General features: G+C 41.9%; 1 protein-coding gene across 1 annotated transcript in view; it reads left to right on the forward strand.

The window, feature by feature from the left end:
* Nucleotides 1-214: 214 nt before the first annotated feature.
* The window catches only part of Hsd17b4 (hydroxysteroid 17-beta dehydrogenase 4), a 74,978-nt gene continuing 49,772 nt past the window's right edge, over nucleotides 215-25,420 (forward strand). Inside the window, exons 1-8 of the mRNA XM_021214208.1 lie at nucleotides 215-419; nucleotides 2,125-2,178; nucleotides 13,915-14,022; nucleotides 16,858-16,917; nucleotides 18,972-18,993; nucleotides 19,098-19,144; nucleotides 21,036-21,120; nucleotides 22,687-22,874. Of these exons, the coding sequence (XP_021069867.1) occupies nucleotides 362-419; nucleotides 2,125-2,178; nucleotides 13,915-14,022; nucleotides 16,858-16,917; nucleotides 18,972-18,993; nucleotides 19,098-19,144; nucleotides 21,036-21,120; nucleotides 22,687-22,874 (622 nt within the window). The 5' untranslated portion in view covers nucleotides 215-361. The remainder of the gene's footprint in view (nucleotides 420-2,124; nucleotides 2,179-13,914; nucleotides 14,023-16,857; nucleotides 16,918-18,971; nucleotides 18,994-19,097; nucleotides 19,145-21,035; nucleotides 21,121-22,686; nucleotides 22,875-25,420) is intronic.

A 25,420-nucleotide genomic window follows, 5' to 3' on the forward strand; every position in this document is an offset into this window, starting at 1 on the left:
GGCAATGGCTGAACTCAGAACACATTGAGTGAATGATGAAGCTGTAGGGAAATATATGAAAGTAGAGTAAGTAATAAGCCATTTAATCACACGGACCTTGGCAAAGCTCTCCTCTGAAAGAATTTCCAAGGCAATTCTCTTGGACAGATTTTTCTCCACCAAGGAGACTCGTACTGGACTACATTTCCCATGATGCCAAGCCAGACCGACGCAGGCGCACTTGGAAACACCGGCGCCAGTTTCCCGAGACCAGCAGGTCACTTGTTTGTGTGCCGCCCCTCCTCTCCCCGCCCGCTGTCCCGGTCTCGCCGAGCAGTCCTCCGGACACTGCCAGTGTGTGTGCGTGGTGCAGGCTAGACTCATGGCTTCGCCGCTGAGGTTCGACGGGCGTGTGGTCTTGGTCACCGGCGCCGGGGGAGGTGAGCCTCGCGCAGCTGCGGGATGCCGAGCTGGTGCTGGATCGGGAGGGACCGGCGTGGGCCAGGCACGGAGGGACCCTGAGCACGTCGGCAGGTGCTCCGGGTCCCAAGCCCGGAGGGAGCTTCTAAGGCCCACGTCTTTCCCAGGGGAGATGTCAGCAGGGTTGCAGGGTGCACAGCGGAGTCAAGTTAGTCCTCTCTCTAGTGTGCGGCTATGGGTGTGACTTTTGCTGCTTTTGTCAAGTCACACATGGGCTTAGAAGAACTTCTGGGGTCTGGCGTCCCACCCGAGGAATTGACTTGCCAGCCCCCTTGACTTTGAGTGGTCAGTCGTTGAGAGTTTGTTTGCCTCATGATTCAAGGTTTTGAGAGGGCCACACACCAAAGTTCACTGGAATTGTGGCAAAGGTCACACACTGTGTGTGTGTGTGTGTGTGTGTGTGTGTGTGTGTGTGTGTGTGTGAAAGGGTGAGAGATGATACTGGGTTAAGGTAGGGAGAGAGGAGAACATGAGAGCAAAGGTATTTCTGAAGTGTGCCAGCCAGCGGGAAGGTTGCCTGTCTTTTATTTCTGCATGGCTTTTATTTCTGCATGCCATTTATTTCTGCATGACTTTTATTTCTGTATGCCTTTTATTTCGAGATAGAGAATTGTGATTGAAGCAGTACTAATTTTAAAGGACAGAAAATGAAAAAAAAAACCACCCCACATTCAGGTAGATGTTTTGCAATGAAATGGCCTCATTAGTTCCACAGCTGTGAGTAACCTCTACCCTCAGTGTTCAGGATATTGACTTAATCCTTTGATCTTGTTACTATTTCGACAGGGTCTTGCCCAAACTGGCTTTTAACTCCTGATGGTCCTCCATCCATTTGAATATTTATTTGTATGTTTATCAGTTTATCTTAAATAGAAGTTTTCTATTAAGCTTCCTCATCTAGCAATGAAATGTATCAACTAAAACTGAAAAAAAAAAAAATTAAAAAGAGTTTAAGCCAGAGAAAAATCTTCCACCCTTGGCTGTTAACGTCACAGGTCAGTTCCCCAAACATCATCACTCCTTGCCAGTGTCATAGATTCAGAGTCGAAATTATTTGTAGTTGACAGTTGCACATTCGAGGTTCAGCACAGGTTATAGAAATCACTAGACGTTCTAGAGTAAGAGAGAGTTCGGGTTTCAGGCAGGGTTTTGGAAGTCACACCTTTGAGTAGCCATTGGATCTCTGCCATGGTCCAAGTACCCTAGATGATTAGGGTCCTGACGTAAGGGGGCTACCGTTCACTGACGAGCAGACCAGGTGAAGAAGTTGCCTCTTCAGGCTCTGTTTTTAAATACGGGTATTTGAGGAGAAGCAGCTGCGTAGGCAGCAAGCGCCAGAGCCCGGGTAAGGTGGTACCCGTCCCACTTCGGCCTCTAACGTGTCCTATGATTGTGCGTAGTGGTGGACCCCAGTTCACCTGCGGCGTGCTAGCAGCCTGGGGAATGGTAGGAAACGGGTGGGAAAACATGGCTTTAACTTGTTTAACTTCTGCAGACAGAAGAGGGTCTGAGTGGAGAGGATGTTGAGAGTACTAACGGAGGTACCATCTTCTCCTGCTGTAACGAATTGTTGGCTTAGTACTTTAAAATGGGGACCGGGCTTCAGGGACTCAAAATAATCATGCTAAGGTCTTTCAACTTTCTGTTTCCCATGTTTCTCATTAGGATTGGGCCGAGCTTACGCCCTGGCATTTGCAGAAAGAGGAGCGTTAGTCATTGGTAAGTTGTTGTGTTTTTCTTTTAAACCAGTAGTTGTTAGCAAAAATACAGTTTTCACAAGTACCCTTTGTCATTCTGGTGCAATTAAGATTTCATTTCATAGTTTTTTATTTCTGTCAGAAATATTTTTTTTTAGTTCCAGGCTAACTTTTTTCCTTTATAAAAATTGGCTATTTATTTATTTATTTATTTATTTAAGGCAGAATCTTTTTTAGCCCTGGGTTGTTGAGATTACAGGTGTTCGCCACCGTGCCTGGCTGAAGTCACTTTCTGAAGTAAACTACTTTTATGGACTCTCTCATGTAAAAGAATTGATAAAGTGGTATAAATATTCATTGTATGGAATGAAATTGTTGACTTTTTAGTCTTGTGGGCTGTTACTTTTTGAGGGACAAGCTTATCTGCTGACATGGGATATTAAATGAGGAGGTCCTGGTAAGGACCTTGGTAAAAATAAGAAATAGTTGGAGTTTGAAGCCAGGAAGCCATAACTATGAGTTCCTTTTTTTTTTTTTTTTTTTAAGAACAATTTCAATGGAAAGCTTTTTAAAACTTAAAACAAATAGTGGAGTCAATCACATGTTAATTCCATGGTGGGGGTCAAGAGTGATTGAAAGATGCAACCTTGAAGAATATGGAAGGATTCAGTCATCTGCATAATTAGGATTAGCATCATGTGTTTGGGAGTTGGTGTGGGTACTGGAACCACTTTGTTCACAGTTGGCAATGAATGGGTGGTAGGACACGGGTGGATGCAGGGCAGTGCTTGGGCCTCACGATATTTTATAGCATATTCTGAGGATAAAACTGTTGGCTAGCAGTGGCTTCTGAGTTTGGACACCGTAATATTTAGCGAGGATGTGTATTTCGTATTGTCAGGTCCTCTTGAGGATGCTGTGTGCAGGTCTGAAGGCGCACACCGTTACTGCTTCCTCTTCATGTGCTATTAAGTTCTCAGTATTTTACCCTTAGCCTGTTTGTAATGTAAATTCTACTTTCTTTTTTGAGTTTTCACAGAACTTGTTCAATCTTTCCTAACTCCTAAAGGACTCTAGAGTATTTCCGTGGGCAAAGAAGGCATTTTGTTCATTGGGTACATTGCTGACATGGTTTTTGTTGTTGTTGCTTTTTGGTTTTTGCTTGTTTTTTTTTTTTTTTTTTTTTTTGGAGGAGGGGATATACGAGAGCCCCCCTCCCTTTAAAAAAAAAAAACTAAGACATGAAAATAGTATGTAAACATTTCAAGTCATGGGCCATGGGGATATTTGTAATCCCAGCACTTATGATGTGGAGATAGGAGGATCAAAAGTTCAAGGCCAGCCTTGGCTATACACAATATGTTCAGAGCAAGCCTAAGCTACATGAGAATGTCTCTTGAAAACCAAACCAAACCAAACCAAACCAAACAAGCAAACACTACACGGGCCACATCCTGGAAGCAACCAAAGCCCCCAGAACAACAAGCCTCCCAAACAACATTGCGGAGACACCTCCCACCCTCCCCAAATCTCAAGTCTTCATAAATAATTTCAGAGCAGGGAAGCTTGAGCTCTCCAGTCAGGCTCTTCCTCAGAGCACTAAAGGAAATGCACGGCAGTGGTATATGAGTCTGTGCATCTGTTCTTGTTTTCCTATAACCTCTGAATATGTTCTAGTCAGATGGTAAGGGTTTGAGTTCAAAGAGGTCAGAGATACAAAGACGGTATGTCTATTTATTATCTCATTGCCTGGCACGGTTACTCTGCTATTGCAACAAGTCCTAGTTGAAAGTTCAAGGAGACCAAATTAAGATAATTGGTCAGCCTGGCAGGAAAGATGGTTTTAGTTAGGTGTTAAAGGGCAGGATTCAAGCCGGGTGGTGGTGGCGCATGCCTTTAATCCCAGCACTTGGAAGGTAGAGGCAGGAGTTCGAGATCAGCCTGGTCTACAAAGCGAGTTCCAGGACAGCCAGAGCTACACAGAGAAACCCTGTCTTGAAAAAAAAAAAAAAAAAAAAAAAAAAAAAAAAAAAAAAAAAAAAAAAAAAAAAAAAAAAAAAGGGAAGGATTCAGTCTTTTTGAAGGTACAGATGAATGGACAGACAAACAGACAGACAGACACACACACACACACACACACACACACAGAGACTTTAAATTTTGAGACTGTTCTTTGTAGCCCAGCCTGTCCTCGGATTTGTTATTAACCCTGGCTGGCATTCCCAAGCGGCCTTTCTCCCTCAACCTCCCAAATGCTCCTGTTACAGGTGTGCGCCACCACACCGAGCTTGACATGGCTGATCTTTTTGAAGGCCATTGCCCTCTTTGCTTTTCCTTTTTCCCATTGATTTATTTATCTGCTTAATCCTTTCTTTTTCATCTATGACTTTCTTGGGAACTTTGTGGGCCACCAAGGCATTTGTTCCCCTCTGAGCAGCACCTTGCTCTTCCTTAGAATTAAACCAAAACCAAAACCAAAAACTAGAGACAATTTACTCTTTTATGATTTAGATGAGTCTACAGTCTTGTATCGTAATAGGTTGTTGAAATGGATAGATTCTTCCTTTGTGACTCTTCATCTGTTCCTGTGCAGTGATCATGTCAGATTAGCTCTTACCTGGAGCATTGCTGTGAGGTCAGAGGGGACATAATGCTGTATGCCAGATAGTTGGACACCACCTTGACATAGTTAAAGTCATCTGAGAGGCTGGAACCTCAATTAAGAAATGCCTCTATAAACTTGGGCTTTCTCGACAAGGCTGTAAGGCATTTTCTCAAGCAGTGATTGACGGGGGGAGGGGGGGGGACCCAGTTCATTGTACGCGTGGTGCCTTCCCCGGGCTGATAGTCCTGAGCTCTATAAGAAAGCTGGCTGAGGAAGCCATGTGGAACAAGCCAGTAAGCGGCGCTTCTCCATGACCTCTGCATCAGCTCCTGCCTTCAAGTTCCTACCCTGTTTGAGTCTCTGTCCTGACTTCCTTTGATGATGGACTATAGTGTAAGCCAAATAAACCCTTCCTTTCCTACCTTGCTTTTGGTCATGGCGTTTCATCACACCAGTAGGAACCCTAACTAAGACATGCTGGGTCTACCTGGTGGTTGGCTGCTAAGAAATATGTTATTTCCACTCCTGTTTCTGTGGCCAAGTCCTTTAGCCGACCGTGAAGCTAAGGGTGTCGTTAAAGATACGTTCTAATTTCATGATAATACAAAATGCTGTGTTTTACATTTCATAGTAAAACACTTGAATATTTAAATTTGGGCATAAGATTTACCTTTGTCTCAGCTAAGGTACAGACTTCACTTCAAAGCTTGTTTTAAGCCCTGTGTGGTAGCACACGACTGTAATCTTAGTGTGTAGGACTTCTATTCTGACAGTTCACGTTGGGTTTTGTATAAATGACACATCGCAGCAAAGGTTTGAACGTGTCTGAGGTAGTGGTGAACTGGGAACTGAACAGGAGCTGAAATGTACCCAGTTCTGTGAGTCATGTCTTCGCATGAGATCATGAATGCAAGACAGATTGAGGCCTTCTAGCAGGAACTATAGTTGAAAATTCAGAAAGTTTTATTCCCTTGAACTGAGGAAAGACTGTCTTAGATGAATTAAGTTGCACTCTTATGAGCTAAGATGGATATGAGCTCCTTTCTGTGCTCTGCTTACACAGTAATGGGTAAACAATCTTCAGCTCCTGTGGGCATCGGTCAGAGTTTTTCAAACCCTCCCCCCTTCCCTGTGTCATTGTCACATCTAGAAGGTAAGTCAATGAGGAAAGTCCATCGATTGCCCTAGAAGCTGGTGAAAGTTCAAATCCTGCCTTTATTGCTTAATTACATGATCTCTTTGAAATCTGTTGGATTTCAGTGAGACTAAAGTGTGTGAAAAATTGATGACCTTTGTAGAGAGAAGAGGCCAGCATTACATTATACTGAGTACAGGGTACACATGTGTGCTAGAACTGGACTGCATTCATTAGTATTCATTAGTTAGCACGAACTCTTTAAAAAAAACCTTTTCAAAATTACTTTTTTTTTACATCCAGTGTGTGTGTGTGTGTGTGTGTGTGTAGGTCAGAGGACAACTTTTAGGAGTTCGTTCTCCCCTTCCACCATGTTGGTGGGTCTTGGGGCTTCAGCTGAGGTGGCCAGGCATGGCAGCGCATGCCTTTACCCGCTCAGCAGCTTGAACCCAAGATCTCGTTCACTTAGTGTTATCCTGAGGTCTCGTCTTCACCAAGCTGCCACCACCCCAACTGCAGGCTCGGTCCTTGTGCTCACGAGAAAGAGTTCAGATAGTAGAGAGAAAAAAGCCAGAGTGTGTTTCTAACAGTAATAAAGTAAAATTATGCTCCTTAAAAAATCATTTATGGGCTGGTGAGATGGCTCAGTGGGTAAGAGCACCCGACTGCTCTTCCGAAGGTCCTGAGTTCAAATCCCAGCAACCACATGGTGGCTTACAACCATCTGCAATGAGATTTCACTCCCTCTTCTGGAGTGTCTGAAGACAGCTACAGTGTACTTACATATAATAAATAAATAAATCTTTAAATTAAAAAAATAAATAAAACTTAAAAAAATCATTTATGTGGACTGGAGGTATGGGTCAGTGGTTAAGAACACTGACTGCTCTTCCAGAGGTTCAATTCCCAGCAACCACACAGTGGCTCACAACCATCTGTTATGGAATCTGATGCCCGCTTCTGGTGTGCCTGAAGACAGCTACAGTGTACTCACATATATAAAAGAAATAAATAAATCTTTAAAAAAATCATGTGTTATGGGTGTTCACTTATATGGCACCATGTGTGCCAGATGTACAGGAACTGGAGTTACAGAGGGTTCTGGGACTGACATGTGGGTGCTGGGAATCGAACTTGGATCCTCTGGAAGAATAATCAGTGCTCTTAACCTTTGAGCCATCCTATCTGACCTGTAAGTACACTCTTGAGTGCAGCAATGATTCTCCCTTTCTGTGGGTTCTGAATGTACAAACACTAGTCCTCCACTTATCATTGTCCCAGCAGGGGCAGCCTAGAGGGGCTGGACCCTTTCCTGGAATTGGGCAGGGATTTATGGGAGACCCATTTACTCACAATTTATTCTGTTATTAGGTGTGTGATGTGTAAGAATATATATGAGGACTTAACCTCAGAACGGTAAAGGTGCATTGCACAAGTCTGTGGGCACTAGTGGGAAGTAGGTGAGACCGTGTCTCAGGGGTTTTGCTTACTCAGAGCTAGTGGGCACCCTTGCAGTTTCTACTGGTGGTCCAGTAGAGCGTCTGTTTCTCTTTATTTTCTTTTTCTTTTTTTTCTTTTTCATGCCCATTAGCCCACATGTGGACCCTAACCTGAGGAAACAGCCTGGTGCCTGTTAAAACATGTAGCTCCTGTAGATCCTTAAAGAGGCCCACGTTAGGCATCAGTATTCTCGGCAAGTGCAAACAAATGCTTTGTTTGGTAATGAAGAGTGAGCTGTGACGGAGTGAGCAAGGGAAGCAAAGAGAACACAAGGAGAAAGACTGCATGTGGATTCTAGCCTATAATGAGTGACTGCATTTGCAGTGCTGTCCCCTCTTTAGCTCTTTCCATGAGCGTCACCCACCCAGTTAGGTGAGAAGACCACTGAGTCACGTTACAAGGCCTCTTTCTTACCAGTTAAAAGCCCAGTTTAAAAAAAAAAAAAACCTGTAAGAAATATAATAGGCTTAGCATCAGGTGGACCATCTGTTTACCCTGCAGGTATGTATTGAGTGCCAGATATGAAGCAAGCATTGCCTGCTTGACAGGACATCCTAGTGGCTTCTGCATGGGACTTTAGGCTCCCTACTTTATCATTTCTTTGTTCTTTTTCTTTTCTTTTTAAATTGAAAGGAGATTTACTGTGTAGCTCAGGTTGGCCTTGAACTTGTGATCCTGCTGCCTTAGCCTCACTCCTTTTGGGAGTGTAGGCCTGTGCAGCTATGCCCTAAGGCTCCTATTCTTAGGAAGCTTAGGATGTAGTGAGAAGGCAGTAACAAACATAGGTGGAGATATAATAAATAATGATGGCTGTATCAGCTGTAGTGGAAAGAGCAGCCTGTGAGTAACAAAGCACTGAAGTGACCCTAGACGGATGCCGTCTTCAGACTGGCTAATGGGTAACAGGAAACCACTACAGATTTGAGCAAGGTACCAGACCCTCTAACAGTTACTTGGGTACGTGGCTAGGGCTGTGTAGAGGTGTTAGGGTCAATGAAAGCAAGCGACCAGGGCAGCTGCAGCAGGTTAGAAACAAAGTGGTACAACAGGAAGAAAGAGGAGAGAATTGCTCACAAAGTCTGGCAGCCTCCCACTGCAAATCCAGGCTCAGAGCACGAACCTCCTGGCAGGGACTGGATCCTAATTGGGAGCTCAGTAACAGTGGAAGAGTTCTGATGAAATTGAAGACAAAAGTGAATGACTCCTGGCCTGTGCTTTTCAGAAATGGGAGATGGGGCAAGAGTTATGCAGATTAAAAGTGAGCTGGTGCTGGAGAGATGGCAAAGATGCTAGAAACGCTGGCCGTGTAAGCAGGAGGAGCTAAGTTGGGTCTCAGAAGCCATGTTGAAGGAGAACACAGGGTGTAGCAGCTCAGGTGGCTGTAATGCCAGCACTTGGGAAGCATAGGCAAGCGGATACCTGAGGTTCAGGGGCCAGTGAGCCCTATCGAATCAGTGAGTTCCAGGCCAATCAGAGGTCCTGTCTCAAAACCAGGGAGGGTGGATCTTGAGGAACCACATCTGAGGTTGATGTCTGACCTCCTTACATCTGTGCAGTGTCCACCTGCACACGCGGAAATCATGTGCAAAAACATACACAACACAAAAGTGAGCTGTATTTTCATTGTTTGATCTCTGGCTTAGCAGCCAGCCCCGATACCAGGAAACCGACACCTATTCCCTCCTCCTTTCTGCCCCCTTCTCCCTTTACTTCTCTCTTCTGAATGTCCACGGTTTGAGACAAAATCTTATAGTCAAAGATGGCCTATTCCTTACTGTTGCCCAGGCTGGCCTCTGATCTTAGAGCTCCGTGTCACAGCCTCCTCAGTGCTGTGATTACAGACGTACACTGCTGTGCGGTTCATGTTTCTCGGGACTTACTGTTATTAACTGCCTCTAAAGAATCGTAAAACGCTCGGGCAAAGGACAGACAGAGTGAGAAAACCCATTACCAAGAATCATGGCTTTCCCAGCACATACGGTAGTTAAAGAGAAACCTAGGTTTCCCTCTTGGGTTTACACAGAACACTGGAAACAATGCTGTGACCCTCACGAAGCCATAGATGCACTCAGGTTGGACCTCTGCTTCTCAATGTTTTAATGAAAGGATTTGTGATTTGTAAGACATATGAAAAGGAATTAAAACCTTTTAAAATAAAAGTCATTTGAAAATGTAACAGAGAGGAGGTAGGCATTATGGTACACACCTTTAGTCCAACAGAGGCAGGGCACACAGGTGGATCTCTGAGTTTGAGGCCAGCATGGTCTACTGAGTTCCAGGGCAGCCAGAGAAACCCTGTCTTTAAAACCCTCCCCCAAAGCAAACCAAAATAACAACAACAAGACAGTAACAACAAAAACCACCACCACCACCACCACCACCAACAACAACAACAAAAAAAAAAAAAAAAAGAAAAAGAAAAAGACCAGAGTCACAGAGACAGAAACTCCTAATAAAGTGTGTTGACATGAANAAAGAAAAAGAAAAAGACCAGAGTCACAGAGACAGAAACTCCTAATAAAGTGTGTTGACATGAACAGGCAACGTGGTAAAGGATAGAGATGACTAGTGAGAGCTAAGTGTTCTTTTAATAGAGTCAAAGAAGTGTGCGTTAAAACAAAGGGCTAGAATTTATGCCTGTTCTTCAGATCGACAGATGTGCTGATAGGCAGTGCTGAGAGAAGCGGAAATTCTCTCAGTCATGTAGCTCTGTCTTTAGAATGACTGCAACTGGATACACTGGATAATTTGACACTTTTTTTTTTGTTTTGTTTTTCCAGACAGGGTTTCTCTGTGTAGTCCTGGCTGTCCTGGAACTCACTTTGTAGACCAGGCTGGACTCGAACTCAGAAATCCACCTGCCTCTGCCTCCCAAGTGCTGGGATTAAAGGTGTGCACCACCACCGCTGGGACTTTTTTTTTTTAATTTGTCACTTTTAATTTATTTACCTGTTTTATCTGATTATGGAGTAATGTGTGTGTGTATGTGACACACAGAGAGAGAGAGACGGACACAGAGACAGACAGATAGATGATAGAGAATTTCAACTGCAGTTTAGAATTCTGTGGATCCATGAGTTTCTAATATAGATGCTATTTAATGAAACTCTGAGAGTAGATTTTTAGGAGAACTGCCCCCCCCCCAACCCAACCCAACAAAGAGAACCAAACCTCTACAGCTCTTAATAGCTTGCCTAGCTAGTTCACTGATGTATTTAAAATGACAAGAAAAAGGGAAAAATAACTTGCTTAAGAAACAAACAAAAAACCTTCCAGGATGTGAGCCAATTTTTTTCTTTTTCTTTTTCTTTTTCTTTTTCTTTTTCTTTTTCTTTTTTTCTTTTTCTTTTCCTTTTTCTCTTCATTCCTTTCTTTCTTTTTTTTTTTTTTTTTGAGAGAGGATCTGATGTAGCCCAGGTTGGCCTAGGATTCTCTGTGTATCTAAGGATGACTTTGGAACTCTCTGTCCTCTTTTCTCTGTCTCTCATGTGTCAGGATTACAAGCATGTACCGGGACACCTGCCATTGAAAAGGATTTTTAAATGGAGAATTACAAACGTGCCACATCTTAGGAACTTGCGATGGATCAGGCTGAGAACACTACCCTCAGCTATCGTGCCCTTCCCACGAGGGTCATCAGCAGGAGGAGTGGCTGCTCCACCCTTTTCTCTGGATCTTCCTCAAGCAAACATGCTTGGTTTATTTTTCATAGAAATGTTCTTTTTTTAAGGCTGAGTAGCTTGGGTGCGACAGAAGAACAAAGTGCTTCTAAACTAAACTTTGCACTTAACATGGTCTGGGTTAATGTATAAACTGTGTTTTATCCAGGGGAGTACTTGTCATTTCAAACTCTTAAAAAACTGGACATTAAGTACATCGGTGTTCAGTCGTTAAGAGGTGGGAAGCATACGTTAATATAAGCTCTTGGTTTGTTACCTTTGCATCTGGAACTTTGACCATGCATGGGAGCGGCAGCCACGCTACATAGCGTGGGTATCAACAGCTCTTTTTATATTTGAACAGAGATAGACTGTTAAATTATTGCTTTTCAGACCATTCAGCGCTTGAACGGGTGTTTCTAGCCTCACGACAGAAGGAATTAGTTTAATCTTGTTTAATGCTGCATCCTTTCTCTCAGCATTGGTGACCTTCAGTGTTTGTGCTTTGCTGCACTTTCTGACTTCTCCACGTGGGGGCAGTGTTTCATCACACAGTGGAACAATTCTCTCCACTCAAATGCTGTTTGCCAGTTTGGTCTTGGAAGTTCTTGTGCTGTTTTACTTTATTTTTTTTAAAGGAGGAGGAAAGGGTAGAGGGCGCGATGTAATTATACTTTAGTTGAAATGTAAAATTAATTTAAAAAACTATCATCATTTTTTGTCATATAAATAATTGCATGGGAATGAACAGTTAATAGAATTCAGATTTTGAAAAATCATCCTCCTTTTCATGCCTTGAAGGATAATGTAAACCTGTTTATTATTTGTGTCTTTACAGAGCGTTTTCATTTTCAGTAATACTGGTAATATTACTTGATTAGGAAAACATTCCTGCATAAATTTAGGAAAACTCATTTATTTTAAAAAGAACAAAAGAAAACTTTAACGGAAACTCATTTATCGTGACTGCTTTGACATGTGGGTAGGTGTTGGCCTTTCAGTCTGCCATCCCTTTATCTCCTTAGTCATATCCGACACATTGAGCCCTCACTTCAGTTTAAAGGAATGCTTTTCTAAAGAAAAAAAAAAAACAAATCACACCAAAAACCAAAACCAAAACTCATCAATATTAATTGTAGTATGTAAGCTCTCGCCACTTGTAGTTAGTAATTTATTAGGGTGATACTCCTCACAGTCATGTGCTAGGCCTACAGTATGACCCTTTCACACACAGGCTTTGCCCCAAATATCTTTGCTGAGTTCTGTTTCTTTAAGTTACATGGCACCGATCTGCACCTGTCCTTAGTGGTTGGATGCTGTGTCATAAACCTTGCCCTGCACTACCGTGCCACTTGAGTTTGTCATCTGTCCCTAGTGTTTGGCGACTTTGGTTTTGCTGTGTACTTCCCACTGAAGTCCGACATCATTCACTTCACTTTCAGTAAGTTAGAAACTGAGGTGGGCAGCCTTGCCATTCCTACAAGTGGCAATGTAGAGTTCTCTGCAGACAGTCAGTGCATAATCGCTGCTAGCAGTTGTATAATTGAGTATATGGGGATTTGTGTGTTTTCTTGTTAAAAACAATGAAATCATGGTATAAGCTAGTGACTGAAAAATACTAGTTTCATTTATAATCTGTGATCTCTTTTAAGAGATATTTTCCTGAATTCTAGATTGTGACATTGTGTTCTGAGATAATTTACAACTGTTCTTCCCTGCCTCGTGGTTTAATGGTTTTTTTTTTTTTTTGGAGTGGGGAAGTTACTTTATATTGTATATCTTTACAAACTTTATTGTAGTGAGAATACAATGTGAATGCCAACTTCGGTTTTGAGCTTACAGTACACTATTATTGTAGGTACTGTGTTACATAGTAAGTGTGTGTAAGTATTTATTTTGTATAGTTGAAACTTTAGGCCTGTTAAAACTTCCCAGGTCTGCTTTCTCCCAGTTTTTGTCAATCACCTTTCTGTAAGTCTGTGAATCTGACGATTCCCAAGACCACGCATAAGCGGAACTGACTGGTGTTTGTCCTATTCTGGTAGTTTTACTTCCCTGGCATAGCGTGCCAGGGTTTACCCTTTACCCATGGCCCTCTGTGGACGTTGGACGGCTTCTGTACCTCGGCTACAGTGCTGGCAGCTCTCCAGTATTTGCAGAGAATTTCTATTGCTTTTTCTTTTGATTTTAGTTCTTTTGGCTAAGCGATTTCAAACGGATTGCTCATAATTTCCTTTTTGATTTTGTTAACTCTTTTAATTGCACATATTCATGAGGTTCAGCCTGCTGTTTTATATGTGCACACAGCATGCCTCCATCATGCCCACTCCCCACCTCTCTTCCACACCTGCTCCCCACCGCCCTTCCCTATCCGTAGGTCAGTAGGTCATTTTAAAGCACACTTCTTTGTTTATTTGTTTTAAAGTTTCCAGAAACCCTGGGATTGCTTCCTTGCGTATTTATTCCAGAAGTGTGTTTTCTCACACTGTCACCTACTCACCCCTCATTTCTTTTGTGAAGAGTTAAATCACATCCTTTCCATTCCAAAAGAGGAAAAGAAGAGTGAAAGTAAAAACACTCATGACCCGAACCTTTAGTATTTTTCCTGTTTGTATCTGGGTTGAAAACTTTTTATTTTCTTGGTGCCGGAGATAACTCTGGGCTTGTACGTGTGAGGCAGAAGACGGGCCTGTTTTGGGAACACGTGCTTTACCTTGTGTTTGGTAAGACTGGTGATAACGTAGGTGGGAAGTGGGCAGGAGATTGAGGAACTTGACATCACTAATTTGAATTTTATATCTGACATACTTGGGAGGTGGGAAGGATTAATTGCTTGTTTTTTTTTTTTTTGCCTTGCAGTGAACGACTTAGGAGGGGACTTCAAAGGAATTGGTAAAGGCTCTTCTGCTGCCGACAAGGTTGTGGCAGAGATAAGAAGGAAAGGCGGGAGAGCAGTGGCCAATTACGGTATTTGACAAACGTAGATTGTGTCCTTTCCTTCTGCTAATAAAGATTGCTTGCTTGGGTAATCCTTGAGAAATAACTCAGCATTATACTGAATCTGTGATGAAATCAGGTTTCATCTAAATCTTCCAAGCCTTTTGACAGCATACTTTATATCACATGTGAGAAATGGCTAAGCTTTTTTAAAATTTTTATTTTTTTATTTTTTTATTTTTCGAAACAGGGTTTCTCTGTATAGCCCTGGCTGTCCTAGAACTCACTTTGTAGACCAGGCTGGCCTCGAACTCAGAAATCCGCCTGCCTCTGCCTCCCGAGTGCTGGGATTAAAGGCGTGCGCCACCACCCCCGGCATGGCTAAACTTTTGATGTAGCTGATTTCACAAACCATTCTGATACTTAAACTGTTAGAGGTGTGGCTGTGTTCTGAACTCAAGGTCTCACACACCTCCATGGCGTCTCCTTTAATTCTTCTCAGTGTTTTAAAAGATCCTCACAGTATGCTGTGCTAAGTGACTGTCTTTGCATCGCCTCCCATGTTGTACTGCAGTCGCTACTATATGTGGCCTTAGCTTTGCAAAAGCTCAAGGGTCAAATTAGACGTTGAGTACGTTATGAAAACCCTGCAAATACAGCAGTCACGACTTGGTCTGTTGTTCTGGTAGTGCTGGGAAGAGCTTGGTTGACTGGGTTTACACTTGAAGCTCGTGGCTGCGGACTTTCCCTGGAGCTGGGCTGTAGGAGCTGCTTCATTTTGACAGCTTTCGGGAAGGAACTAGGATATGGCCCATAGTAAGGGAGGGAGTGTTAAGATGCTGATGTGATGTTTGCTATCTTTTTCCCTGTATTGGTGATTTAGAAAAAAGTGTTTCAATCTTTTCCTTTAAACTCTAGAGCAGTGGTTCTCAACATGGGACACAATCCCCTTGGGGCTCAAATGACCCTTTCACAGGGGTCGCACATCAGATATTTACATTATGATTCATAACACAGTTGTGAAGAAGCAATGATAATGATTTTATGGTGGGGAGGGTCACCAGAACATGAGCACTACAAGGTCACAGCATCAGGAAGGTTGAGAACCACTGTCCTAGAGCCTTAAAGACTTACAAGGAGAGAAACCGCGGGCTCCCCCCCTTTGCAGCTCTCATTTGCATAGTCTGTCAGTCACCAGGACAACATCTCCCTCCAGGTTTTCCAAGTGCTCAGGCTTTTCAGGGTTCGAATCTCAGCAGCCATTGGAAGTGCCTGGACGGGTGAGGCTCAGAAAGCTACCAGTGGCTGCTACAGCTGGTACAGCCCTCATGAGCTCATCTGTAGGGCGCTCACAGCCTTACTCAGGAAGTCTGCATTTTCAGCCGTCCAGACACTGAGCACTGATAGAACATCTGAACTCCAAGTGCTCCACAGCCTAAAGCTTGCTGAGCGCTACCATGGTGTCAGACAGGTGGGGCAGTTCACAGATGACCTCACCTGACAGAGCAGCCAGTCCTGAACAGGGATATACATGGAATTACCTTCAGGTGTGAGTGCGAGGCAAACAGGGTATGTGAAGAAATAGTTTGCATAGAGTTGGGTTACAGCCACAAAGTAGATCATTGTATGTAGGCAGATACTCCAAAACTTAAGGAAAAAAATGATCAGAAATACTAATGGGTCCAAGCATTTTGGAAAATGGCTAACTAACACACACACACACACACACACACACACACACACACACACGCACGCATGCACAAAACCAAACCAAACCAATCAACCAACTAAAACAACCCAAAACCCTAGTGTTTCAGGTTGGCCTGAGAACTGGAGATATTTCTCCCCTCAACTCTACCGAATTCTGTGATTACAGGGGTGTGCTGTAGCACCTGGCCTCAACCGGTACCTCTTACCAGGGACCGTATGGATCCCATGGGTCCTGGGGAAGAGCTCGACGTTGTTCCTGAGTCTCTTAGGAGAGCTGACACTTCCTGGGTCCCGTGGAAGGGACTGATGGTCTCTCCTGGGTTTCCCCTTGTGAATGAAGAGCTTATCGTGCAGGCAGTGGTGATGGATGACAGCAGGCAGAGCTTACCATGAATATGTGAACCCACCCCATTTGCTTTACTTTTTGTAGTTAATACTGCAAAACTGGGCGGCTATATAATAATGCATATGCTTATGTAGATCAAACGTGCACCTCCATTCTCCCACCTTTAATTTTCCATTAAGGTGTAATGTTTGTATAGCTATGTAAAATTAACTACAGATTAAACTGAACTAAGTACTTGCCTGCTGGGCTGGCCACACTTGTTGCACACTCAGTACCCACATATGACTACTGGTTACTATTTGTACAAGGGTGGGAACAGGACCTTTTCAACTTCATGGGACGTGTAATCATTTAATTAATACGTAATTACTTCACACCCTTCCCTCTCTCGTAAGCAGTTTTCATTGGACAGTACTCTTCTAGTAGTCTTTGTCAGAATTTTTTGTTTGTTTGTCTTGTTTTGAGACAGAGTCTGTGTAGCCCTGGGTGTCCTGAAACACCATCTGTAGACTAGGCTGGCTTTGAACACACAAAGATCCTTCTGTTTCTGCCTCCCAAGTACTGGGATTAAAGTCTTTTTCTCAGCATTTCTTACTCATTCTATTCTACCCTTACTTTGCTGGTTAATGAATTGTCTGACATAGAAGTTTCTTTGGTACTAATACACTCTGCTGACTGCTTTCCTGGACCCTGCTGATTGTTGTGTACCTCTTTTGAATTTATTCTGTTGGGTGGTAGCATCGCTCATGTGTCACAGAAAACGATTGTATGGAAGGTTATCGACACCTTGTCTTTCTTGTTCTTCTCAGATTCAGTTGAAGCAGGCGAGAAGCTTGTGAAGGCAGCACTGGACACATATGGCAGAATAGGTGATGTTTTCTTTCATTTATGGCTTCTTTAAGGTCCATCTCTGTTTCTGTGGTAAAATATCCCCAGGAAAAAACAAGTTATGAAGAAGGGGATTTATTTTGACTTGCAAAGCTAGAATACAGTCTGTTATTATAGGGAAGTTATGACAGGAATTCAAAATACCAGTTACATCATGAAACGGTTCTTCACAGCCATGGCCACAGATGGACTTCCTGTAGACAGTCCTTCCGTGAGTCTTGCTTCCCAGGGGAGTGTAGGTTGGCTCAAGTTCACAATCAAAGCTAGCGATGACACGATTACATGATACTAATGAGGCCCTTGTTAGCTTCCTCATGTAATATTTTTGAATTGACATTTGTTTAACAAATCTCTCTTTCTAATTAGATTTTCAGGTTTGTTTTATAATTCAGGTATTTTATTTAACCGATTTTATTTCATGATAGAATTAAGGTGATGATCTTATTGCCATATACATATTTAGGTAATTTTTGAGATTTTGCATCTTAAGTGATTAAAAAATGTTGTCAGCATAAGCTCTTTGCCCTTTTTTTAATGATAATTCAGTTAAATCTCAAATATATTTCTGAGATAAATCAGTATTTTGGCAATAATGGACCTAGTGTATTTTTTTTAAATGATGATTTGATGTCTTATAAATTTAGAAGAAATATGTATGATAAGTGTCTTACTTAGGATTTCTATTGCAGTTGTGAAATATTATGATCAGAAAGCTAGTTGGGGAGGAAAGGATTTATTTGGCTTATACTTCCATATCACTGTTCATTACTGAAGGAAATCAGGACAGAGACTCAAACAGGGCAGGAACCTGGAGGCAGGACTGATGCAGAGGCCATGGAGGGGTGCTGCTTACTGACTTGCTCCCCATGGCTTGCTCAGCCTGCTGTCTTATAGAACCCAGGACCACCAGCTCAGGAAAGGCACCACCCACAATGGGCTGGACCCTCCCCCATCAATCACTGATTAAGAAAATGCCCTACTGGCTTGACGACAACTTGAATTTATAGAAGACTTTTCTTAATTGGGTTCCCTCTTCTCAGATGGCTTTAGCCTGTATCAAGTTCACATAAATCCATCCCGCACAATAAGGCTCTTCATTTTAGAGACGGACTCTTGGCCCTTCTTCTCTAACTCCTCCTCCTGGGTTAGTCTGAGACATTGTTATTAAAATTAATAGATTGCAAGAAGGAAACAGGACTGTGTGTTTTCAGTCTGGACAGCGCTATGTTTGTCAATTGAGCTATCCCTTTCTTGTTTAGTTCAACATACTTGATCTAGTTTGTTAGGTTGAATCATAAGAGCCATGGTCACATGCCATCTGACAGGGGCAGAAAGCAGAGAGTGACCAGAAGATGGAGATTGCCACAGGATTCCAGGGGTTGGGTCGTTAAAAACTTCACTTTCTTTGCATAGTGAGATTACAAAGACTTATCAAATAGAATACTAGTTTATGGCCTCAGTGGGTTTGTTTGGAATTCCTAGTTTATTTCATTTTATTTTATTTTTGAAACAGGGTCTCATGTAGTACAGGCTATCCCACACTCTCTGTGTAGTTGAGGCTGGCTCTCATTTCACGAGCCTCTTGTCCTCCCTTCTCAAGTGACTGAATTGCAGGCCCGAATCCCCATGCTTACTTTAGCGCTTCCTGAATTTTTGATCTTTTTACTGTTGAGGAGCAAGGAGAGAACTTTTAACTTTCTGAGTGGATTTTGAAGTTAAGTACAAGATGGCTTATAGTACTCAACTCAGGAGGGTGTAAGAGCTCACTTTTTGAGCTGCAAGACTTTTGGTTGAAGAAAGGAGATTGAAATTTTTAAGTCTGAGAGGAAGATATGACCCGATGATCACGTGTTTTTTATTTGCTTATTTATTTATTTTGTTATAGGTACTCAAATTTTGTTTTGATAGCATTCTTATTGTATGTAGTTTTTCCAGGGGACTTTTAAAAAGCTTTAAAATAATGTTAAGTTGTAAGTAAGTGCAAATTAATGTGCGTACTTTCATTTATGTAACTTGGATCTTTTTCATATTGTAGACGTTGTGGTCAACAATGCTGGGTGAGTCTTTCTGTGTTTTCATTTGTAGTAGAATTCATACTATTGTGTTTACCGCTGTGCATTTTCCCTTTCACTCTGACCATTCTGTATTATCAATATTTTAGAATCCTGAGGGACCGTTCCTTCTCCAGGATAAGTGATGAAGACTGGGGTAAGATGTTTTTCTTACTTCTTTGGAACATAACTATCTATATTTTAGTATTTAATTAATTTATACTATTAAGGAAATATTTTGTATTTGCTACTGTTAATATAAATGAATTTACTGTATTAAAAATGACTTATATAGTTAGAAGTATCCTATTTTAAACATTTGTTAAAAAATAGTTAAGTCATTTGCGGAAGTTCTTGAAAACAATATTGTTTCTTAGTATTAACTCTTTCTAGTAGCTTTTACCATATTTTATCTAGCTCTGTCTCTGATTCTGCGTGTGTGTGTGTGTGTGTGTGTGCGCGCGTGTGTGTGCGTGCGTGTGTGTGCGTGTGTGTGTGTATGTGTGTGTGTGTGTGTGTTTCCCATGAGAAGATCAGGATGCAGAAGATCCCAGGGCACTACAAATTAAAAACCAAGGTCTTAAGAAGAGGGTAGGACAAAGCCTGGATGTTAATCTGAAGCTTTCAATAAATAGCAAATATTTCTCATTTGCCTTCCCTGTATTACAAAGGTTGAGTTTATACAACAATGAAAGCCCATTTGTAGTTTGGTTTTCTTTTGTGACTGTTTATGGTCATCAAAAGTAAACAAACCAGTGGCTGAGAGAGTGGCAGGCGTAGCCGCTGAGGTGGGATAATTACGTCATTGCTAAGATGAAGTTTAGCTTCTGCACCTAGAACTTTTGGAAGAGGTACAATGTCCTGGTGCCTGAGAATTAAGCAAAGGAAAGCTTTTAGCTCTTCCCTTGGGACAGCTGGGATAGGAAGCTGAGAATGAAAATCCAAGCCATCAGGCTCCATCCCACCCAGCCCCCCACTCCTTATCACCTATCTCTCCTGCCATAGTTTTGCATTTGCCCTGTCTTTCACCTAGTATTTGTATGGAAACTTTGTTTTGTTTTGTTTTGTTTTTTTAATTCCATCATGAAACCGAATGAGTAAGAATGGCCAAAAATGGGGCAGCTCTCAATCCAGGGTTGTTTTGTGAAGTGTTCTTTTGGTGGGCCATTCATTACTTTGAAGTCCTTAAAAGTAGGCTGTTTAACTCATTTGAAAATCTTGGCAGAAATAGAGATAATAGTGAATGAGTATTTTATAGGTATTTCCTGATGATGAACTGTGTTGTCTAGCTATGATTTGTTATTTGGAGTTTAAGTTATATATGTCAAATTCATGAGTATTTATTTTGATATTTGCTTTTAATGCATGTATGTCAGTTCATGTATGTGTGGGGTGGGTATGCATATACATTTATATGCCAGAGCCAATGTTAGGTTGTTGTCTGAGGAATGCCACCTACCTCCTTTGAGATAGCGCCTCTTACTGGCCTGGAGCTCTCTAGTTGCACTAGACTTGTTGGTAGCTGTCTTTGCCTTACCAGCACTGGGATCACACACATTTACTACCATGCCTAAAGTTTTCCCATGGCTTCTGGGACTCTAACTCAGGTTCTTACGCTTGTGTGACAAGCACTTTGCCAGGTGAGCTAAATCCCTACAGGTACTTATTTAAAGGAGGGTGGTCTCAAGTTGCTTTTTGTCAGTTTGTGTTGCCGGATGCACAGCAAGTAGAGATGTAAAAAGACGGCACTGACTCCCTCTTGGGTTATATTGGCACATTTTTATTTTGAGTGGGCATTAATTAAATACACTATCATGTTTAGATTAATGTAAGGATTACAATAATTCTATAAATGATAGGAAAAGCTTGTAGATATGGGTATGAGTTGTTGATTGGTAGCATAATTGTAGCAAAAGCAAAAGTGGTTACCTGGGTGTGACAGTAGATGGTTAGGAATGCCCCATACAAAATGAGCATGTTTATGTAAGTTTATTCTAAGACACACCTAACTTTTGACAAACATATAATAAAAACAATTTCTTTTTCAGATATAATTCATAGAGTTCATTTGCGGGGCTCCTTCCAAGTGACCCGGGCAGCATGGGACCATATGAAGAAACAGAACTATGGAAGGTAGAGTTGCCTGTAGTCAGCAGAGAGGATGTTTGCAGAGTGCTATTCACGGGTGTATGGTGCTAGGGCAAGCACTCTCACACATGTGCAGGCTTCAGAGTACAGTTTAGTACACACCCACTCCCCAGCTTTTATTTTTCTTTTACCACATGCTTTTCATTATCAGTACATTCCCATGAACCTTTATCATGTTTTTTTATGTGACACTGTTCTTGAGGAGTCAAAATGTGAATCAATGTCTATTCATCCCAGTTGGGGAAACAACAGCAGACAACAGTACAGACATCACCAGAGTTCAGCTTAGCAAAACAAAGTAATGAGCTTTATTGGCATTAGTTACAGGAATATGGGTGAGGGGCTACTAAAAAGAGCAGCAATGACTCAAAGATGGCTGCATCACCAAAATCCCCCCTCAGCATTCGTGGTTGACAGCTCACAAATACTGGACACTGGGAGCTCACCACACAGCCTACAGGAAGCTCAACTCATTAGAGAGCATCTTCTTAGGTGCCTCAGTGAATCTGAGTCTTTTCCAGACAGCTCACCTTGGCAGAGACTGTGTTTTAGCAGCTGTCCTTACAACTTATATAACCTTTGGGAGGGAGGAGTCTAGTGAATTCTGTTGGTTTCAGGGACTTCCTGAAGTCTTTGAGTAATTTACTTACTGAGCTTAGTGAGCTCCCCCATAGCACAGAATATTTTACCTTCCCTTTAGAATATCCTGTTGTTTGACCCCTGTAATCATCCTGTGGCTTCATGAACTTCCTCCCAAGACAGAAGATTTTAATTTTGTAGGAAACTACTACACAACAACTCTAGAAAGCAGTGTAAGCACTGAAGAGTGTTATTTGGAGTGCCCAGCAACCAGATGGACAGTGAGACGAGTGGCCATTTCTTCTCATGCTAGCCCACCATGGGCTAATCTTTGTAAACTGTTTGGAATCAGGAGTTCTCTTTATTGGTACACAAGTGTCACTCATTTATACTTACAATTATACTGTCCTGTGTGTCAGGGTCAACCCTGCAGTTTAGACTTCAGAAATTTGTAGAAGGAAGTTGTTAATAATGCTGATTTTTTTTTTGAGACTCCATTTTATCTTGATCTTCAAAGTTCTGAAAGTAAATGATGTGATTTATTTTGTTTGTTGTTCTAAGTGGAGTGAGGTTGTGTCAGGTTATATGATGGCAATTAGTATTATTCAGAAATGGAACAGCAAAGTGATGAGTACTGAAGAATTACAACTGTTAAACCTAAGATTTCTTGCTAAAATATTAATTTACATGTTCCTAGTTTGTGTTTATAAATATTGTTGTTTTCGGTAGATAGTATATAAACATTGTTACATTTAAATCCACCTGGCTCTAACCAGAGATTCTTTCTATGTAGTTACATTCTATAGTTGAATTTTGAAACATCACTTTTATATCAACATTACTCTAACTGTATGATTCATGGCTCTGAGAAGTGAAGCAGGTTTACAGAGTTGACGGGCACCACAGCATCAGACCAGCTAGGGTTGCAGTGTTGGCAGCACAGGGAGAGATGATGGTGGTGGTGTTTTGCAGAATCCTTATGACTTCCTCAGCTTCTGGAATATATGGCAACTTTGGCCAGGCGAATTATGGTGCTGCAAAGCTGGGCATTCTGGGTCTCTGCAATACTCTTGCAATTGAAGGCAGGAAGAACAACATTCATTGTAACACCATTGCTCCCAGCGCTGGGTCACGGATGACAGAGACCGTGTTGCCGGAAGGTGAGTGTGTTAGAGTCTATCCCACTGTGTGTGTGGAAAGTGAGTGTGTTAGAGTCTGCCACACTGTGTGGAATGTGAATGTGTTAGAGTCTGCCACACTGTGTGTGGAAGGTGAATGTGTTAGAGTCTGCCACACTGTGTGTGGAAGAAGATTCACAAAAGGGATTTAATTTTCTGAATACTTAAAAGAAAATTTCTTTCCAATTCCAAAGTCATTTTGTGTAATTTATGGCTGTTGCTGAAAAGCTGTAGAGTACAGTGGAGACTATAGGAAATGATCATTAATTTTCCCTTTTGGAAACAAACTTTTATCCCTTTTCTCTGCATATCTAGATATACACACATATTTCTGTCGACAGGGTACTAACATTCTTACTATTTTATAATAAGTACAACACATTTATAATAGTAGATTACTTATCTAGATCATATAAAGTACAATATGAAGTGCATAGCATAAATATGGAATATAACATACTTTATTTTTGGAGCAACTTTGCTTTATAGGAAGCTTTGTAGAACAATTGGTTAGAGTGTAGAGAGTTCTCACGTATGTTCCTTTCCTGGGTTCCTCTAACATCCGTGCTGTCTTGTTATAACTGATGAACTAATACTGATTTATTGTTGTTAACCAAGGTTTACAGTTGCATTAGGACTCACTTTGTCCTATACATCTGTAAGACTTCTTACAAATACATACCCTCACGTGTCCACTCACACAGAATCCTACAGTGCCGCACTTACTTCTTCCCCTTTCCTTCTGGATGGGGAGACTCGTGGATTGTGTGGATGTAGTCCACAGTGTGGGAGCACCACTGTTTGTTTATTAACTTACCCACGAGGGCATCTTGGTTGCTTCTGGTTTTGTTTGTTTGATTTTGCTAGTTTTATTTTATTGTTGTAATAAAGCTACTGTGCTAGCAAGTTTTTATGTTAATTTGGCACAGGCTAGAGTCATTTGGGAAGAGAGAAACTCAATTGAGAAAATGCCCCCCACCACATTGGCTCGTAGGGCATTTCTGATTGGATTGATGCTGGTGGGCATGTCACGTGGTGCCATTCCTGGGCACGTTGTTCTGGATGGTGTATGAAAGCAGGGTGAACAAGCCATGGGGAACAAGTAGGCCTCCATGGCCTATGCATCTGTTCCTGCTTCAAGGTTTCTGCCATGAGTCCCTGCCCTGTGTTCCCTAGAGGATGAAATAAGCCCTTTTCTACCCACATTTATTTTGGTCATGGTTTTTTATCCTAGGAATAGAAAGAAACCCTAAGAAGATAGCTACCAATAATTCACATCTAAGTTTCATATGGACATAAATTTCTAATTTTTGAGAAAATACTAAGAAATGTGATTACTGGATAGTTTGCAAGACTATTTTATCTGTGTAAGAAACTACTGCATGGTCTTTCACAGTGTCTTCATCATTTGCATTTCCACCAGCACTGACTTAGAATTCCTGTGCTATATCTTGCCAGCATTTGCCAAATCAAAATAGAATCTTAGTCTTTTTAATAGTTAGCTAGTGAGATGATGTTATTATTTTAATTTGCGATCCCTTGATGACAGTGATGCTGGGCATTTTCTTACAGTGCTGTGGCACTTATTTCCTTCTGTGAAGTATCTGTTGATTTACTCCTTGTTATTATTCTGGGTGTGCCCACGGTGTTTGCCTATGGGTACATGTTATGCAATGCATGTGGGTCAGAGGTTAACTGTGACATGGGTTTTCTTATTCCACCCTTGCCTGGTTCTGTGGATTAAACTAAGATCACCAGATAGGATCTTGATGTGTAGCCTAAGCTGGCTTCAAACTTGACAGCTAGCCTCCACCTCCTGAATTTCTGCACCTTCATTCTTAGCTTGAGTTGGTTCCTTTTTTGAGTTTTAAGTATTTGTATATTTTGGAAACATCTTTAGCAAATATATTTCCCACCATGTGTGGCTTGCCTCCTACTCTTTTTTTTTTTTTTCCTTCCCTTAGATTTTTTTTCCCTTTTTCCTTTTTCCTTAATCTTCTCTCATACATTACTTTCCAACCACAGTTTTCTCTCCCTCCACTCCTCTCAGCTTCCTCCCCCAGCTCCAGTCAGTGCTCCTCCATTTCCCTTCAGCAGGCCTCTCAGGGATATCAACCAAACATCATCTAATGAGTTACAGTAGGACTAGGCACAAACTCTCACACCAAGTCTGGATGAGGCCAGCTAGTAGGAGGGAAAGGGTCCCAAGAGCAGGCCAAAGAGTTAGATTCCCCCCCCCCCCACTTCCACTGTTAGGTGTCCCACAAAAATCCCAAGCTACACAACCATAACATATATGCAGAGGACATGGTGCAGACCCATGCAGGCTCCATATTGTCACTTGAGTCTCTGTGATTACCCCAAGATCCCTGCTTAGTTGATTCTGTGGACCATATTCTCCTGGAGTCCTCCATCACTATGCCTCTTACAGTATTTTCTTCTTCTCTTTCACCCAGGTTTCCCTGAGTTCCACCTAACATTTGGCTATGGGTTTCTGCATCTGATACAATCAGCTGATGACCACTGGT

The sequence above is a fragment of the Mus pahari genome, chromosome 15, assembly GCF_900095145.1.
Source record: "Mus pahari chromosome 15, PAHARI_EIJ_v1.1, whole genome shotgun sequence".
Lineage (NCBI taxonomy): Eukaryota > Metazoa > Chordata > Mammalia > Rodentia > Muridae > Mus > Mus pahari.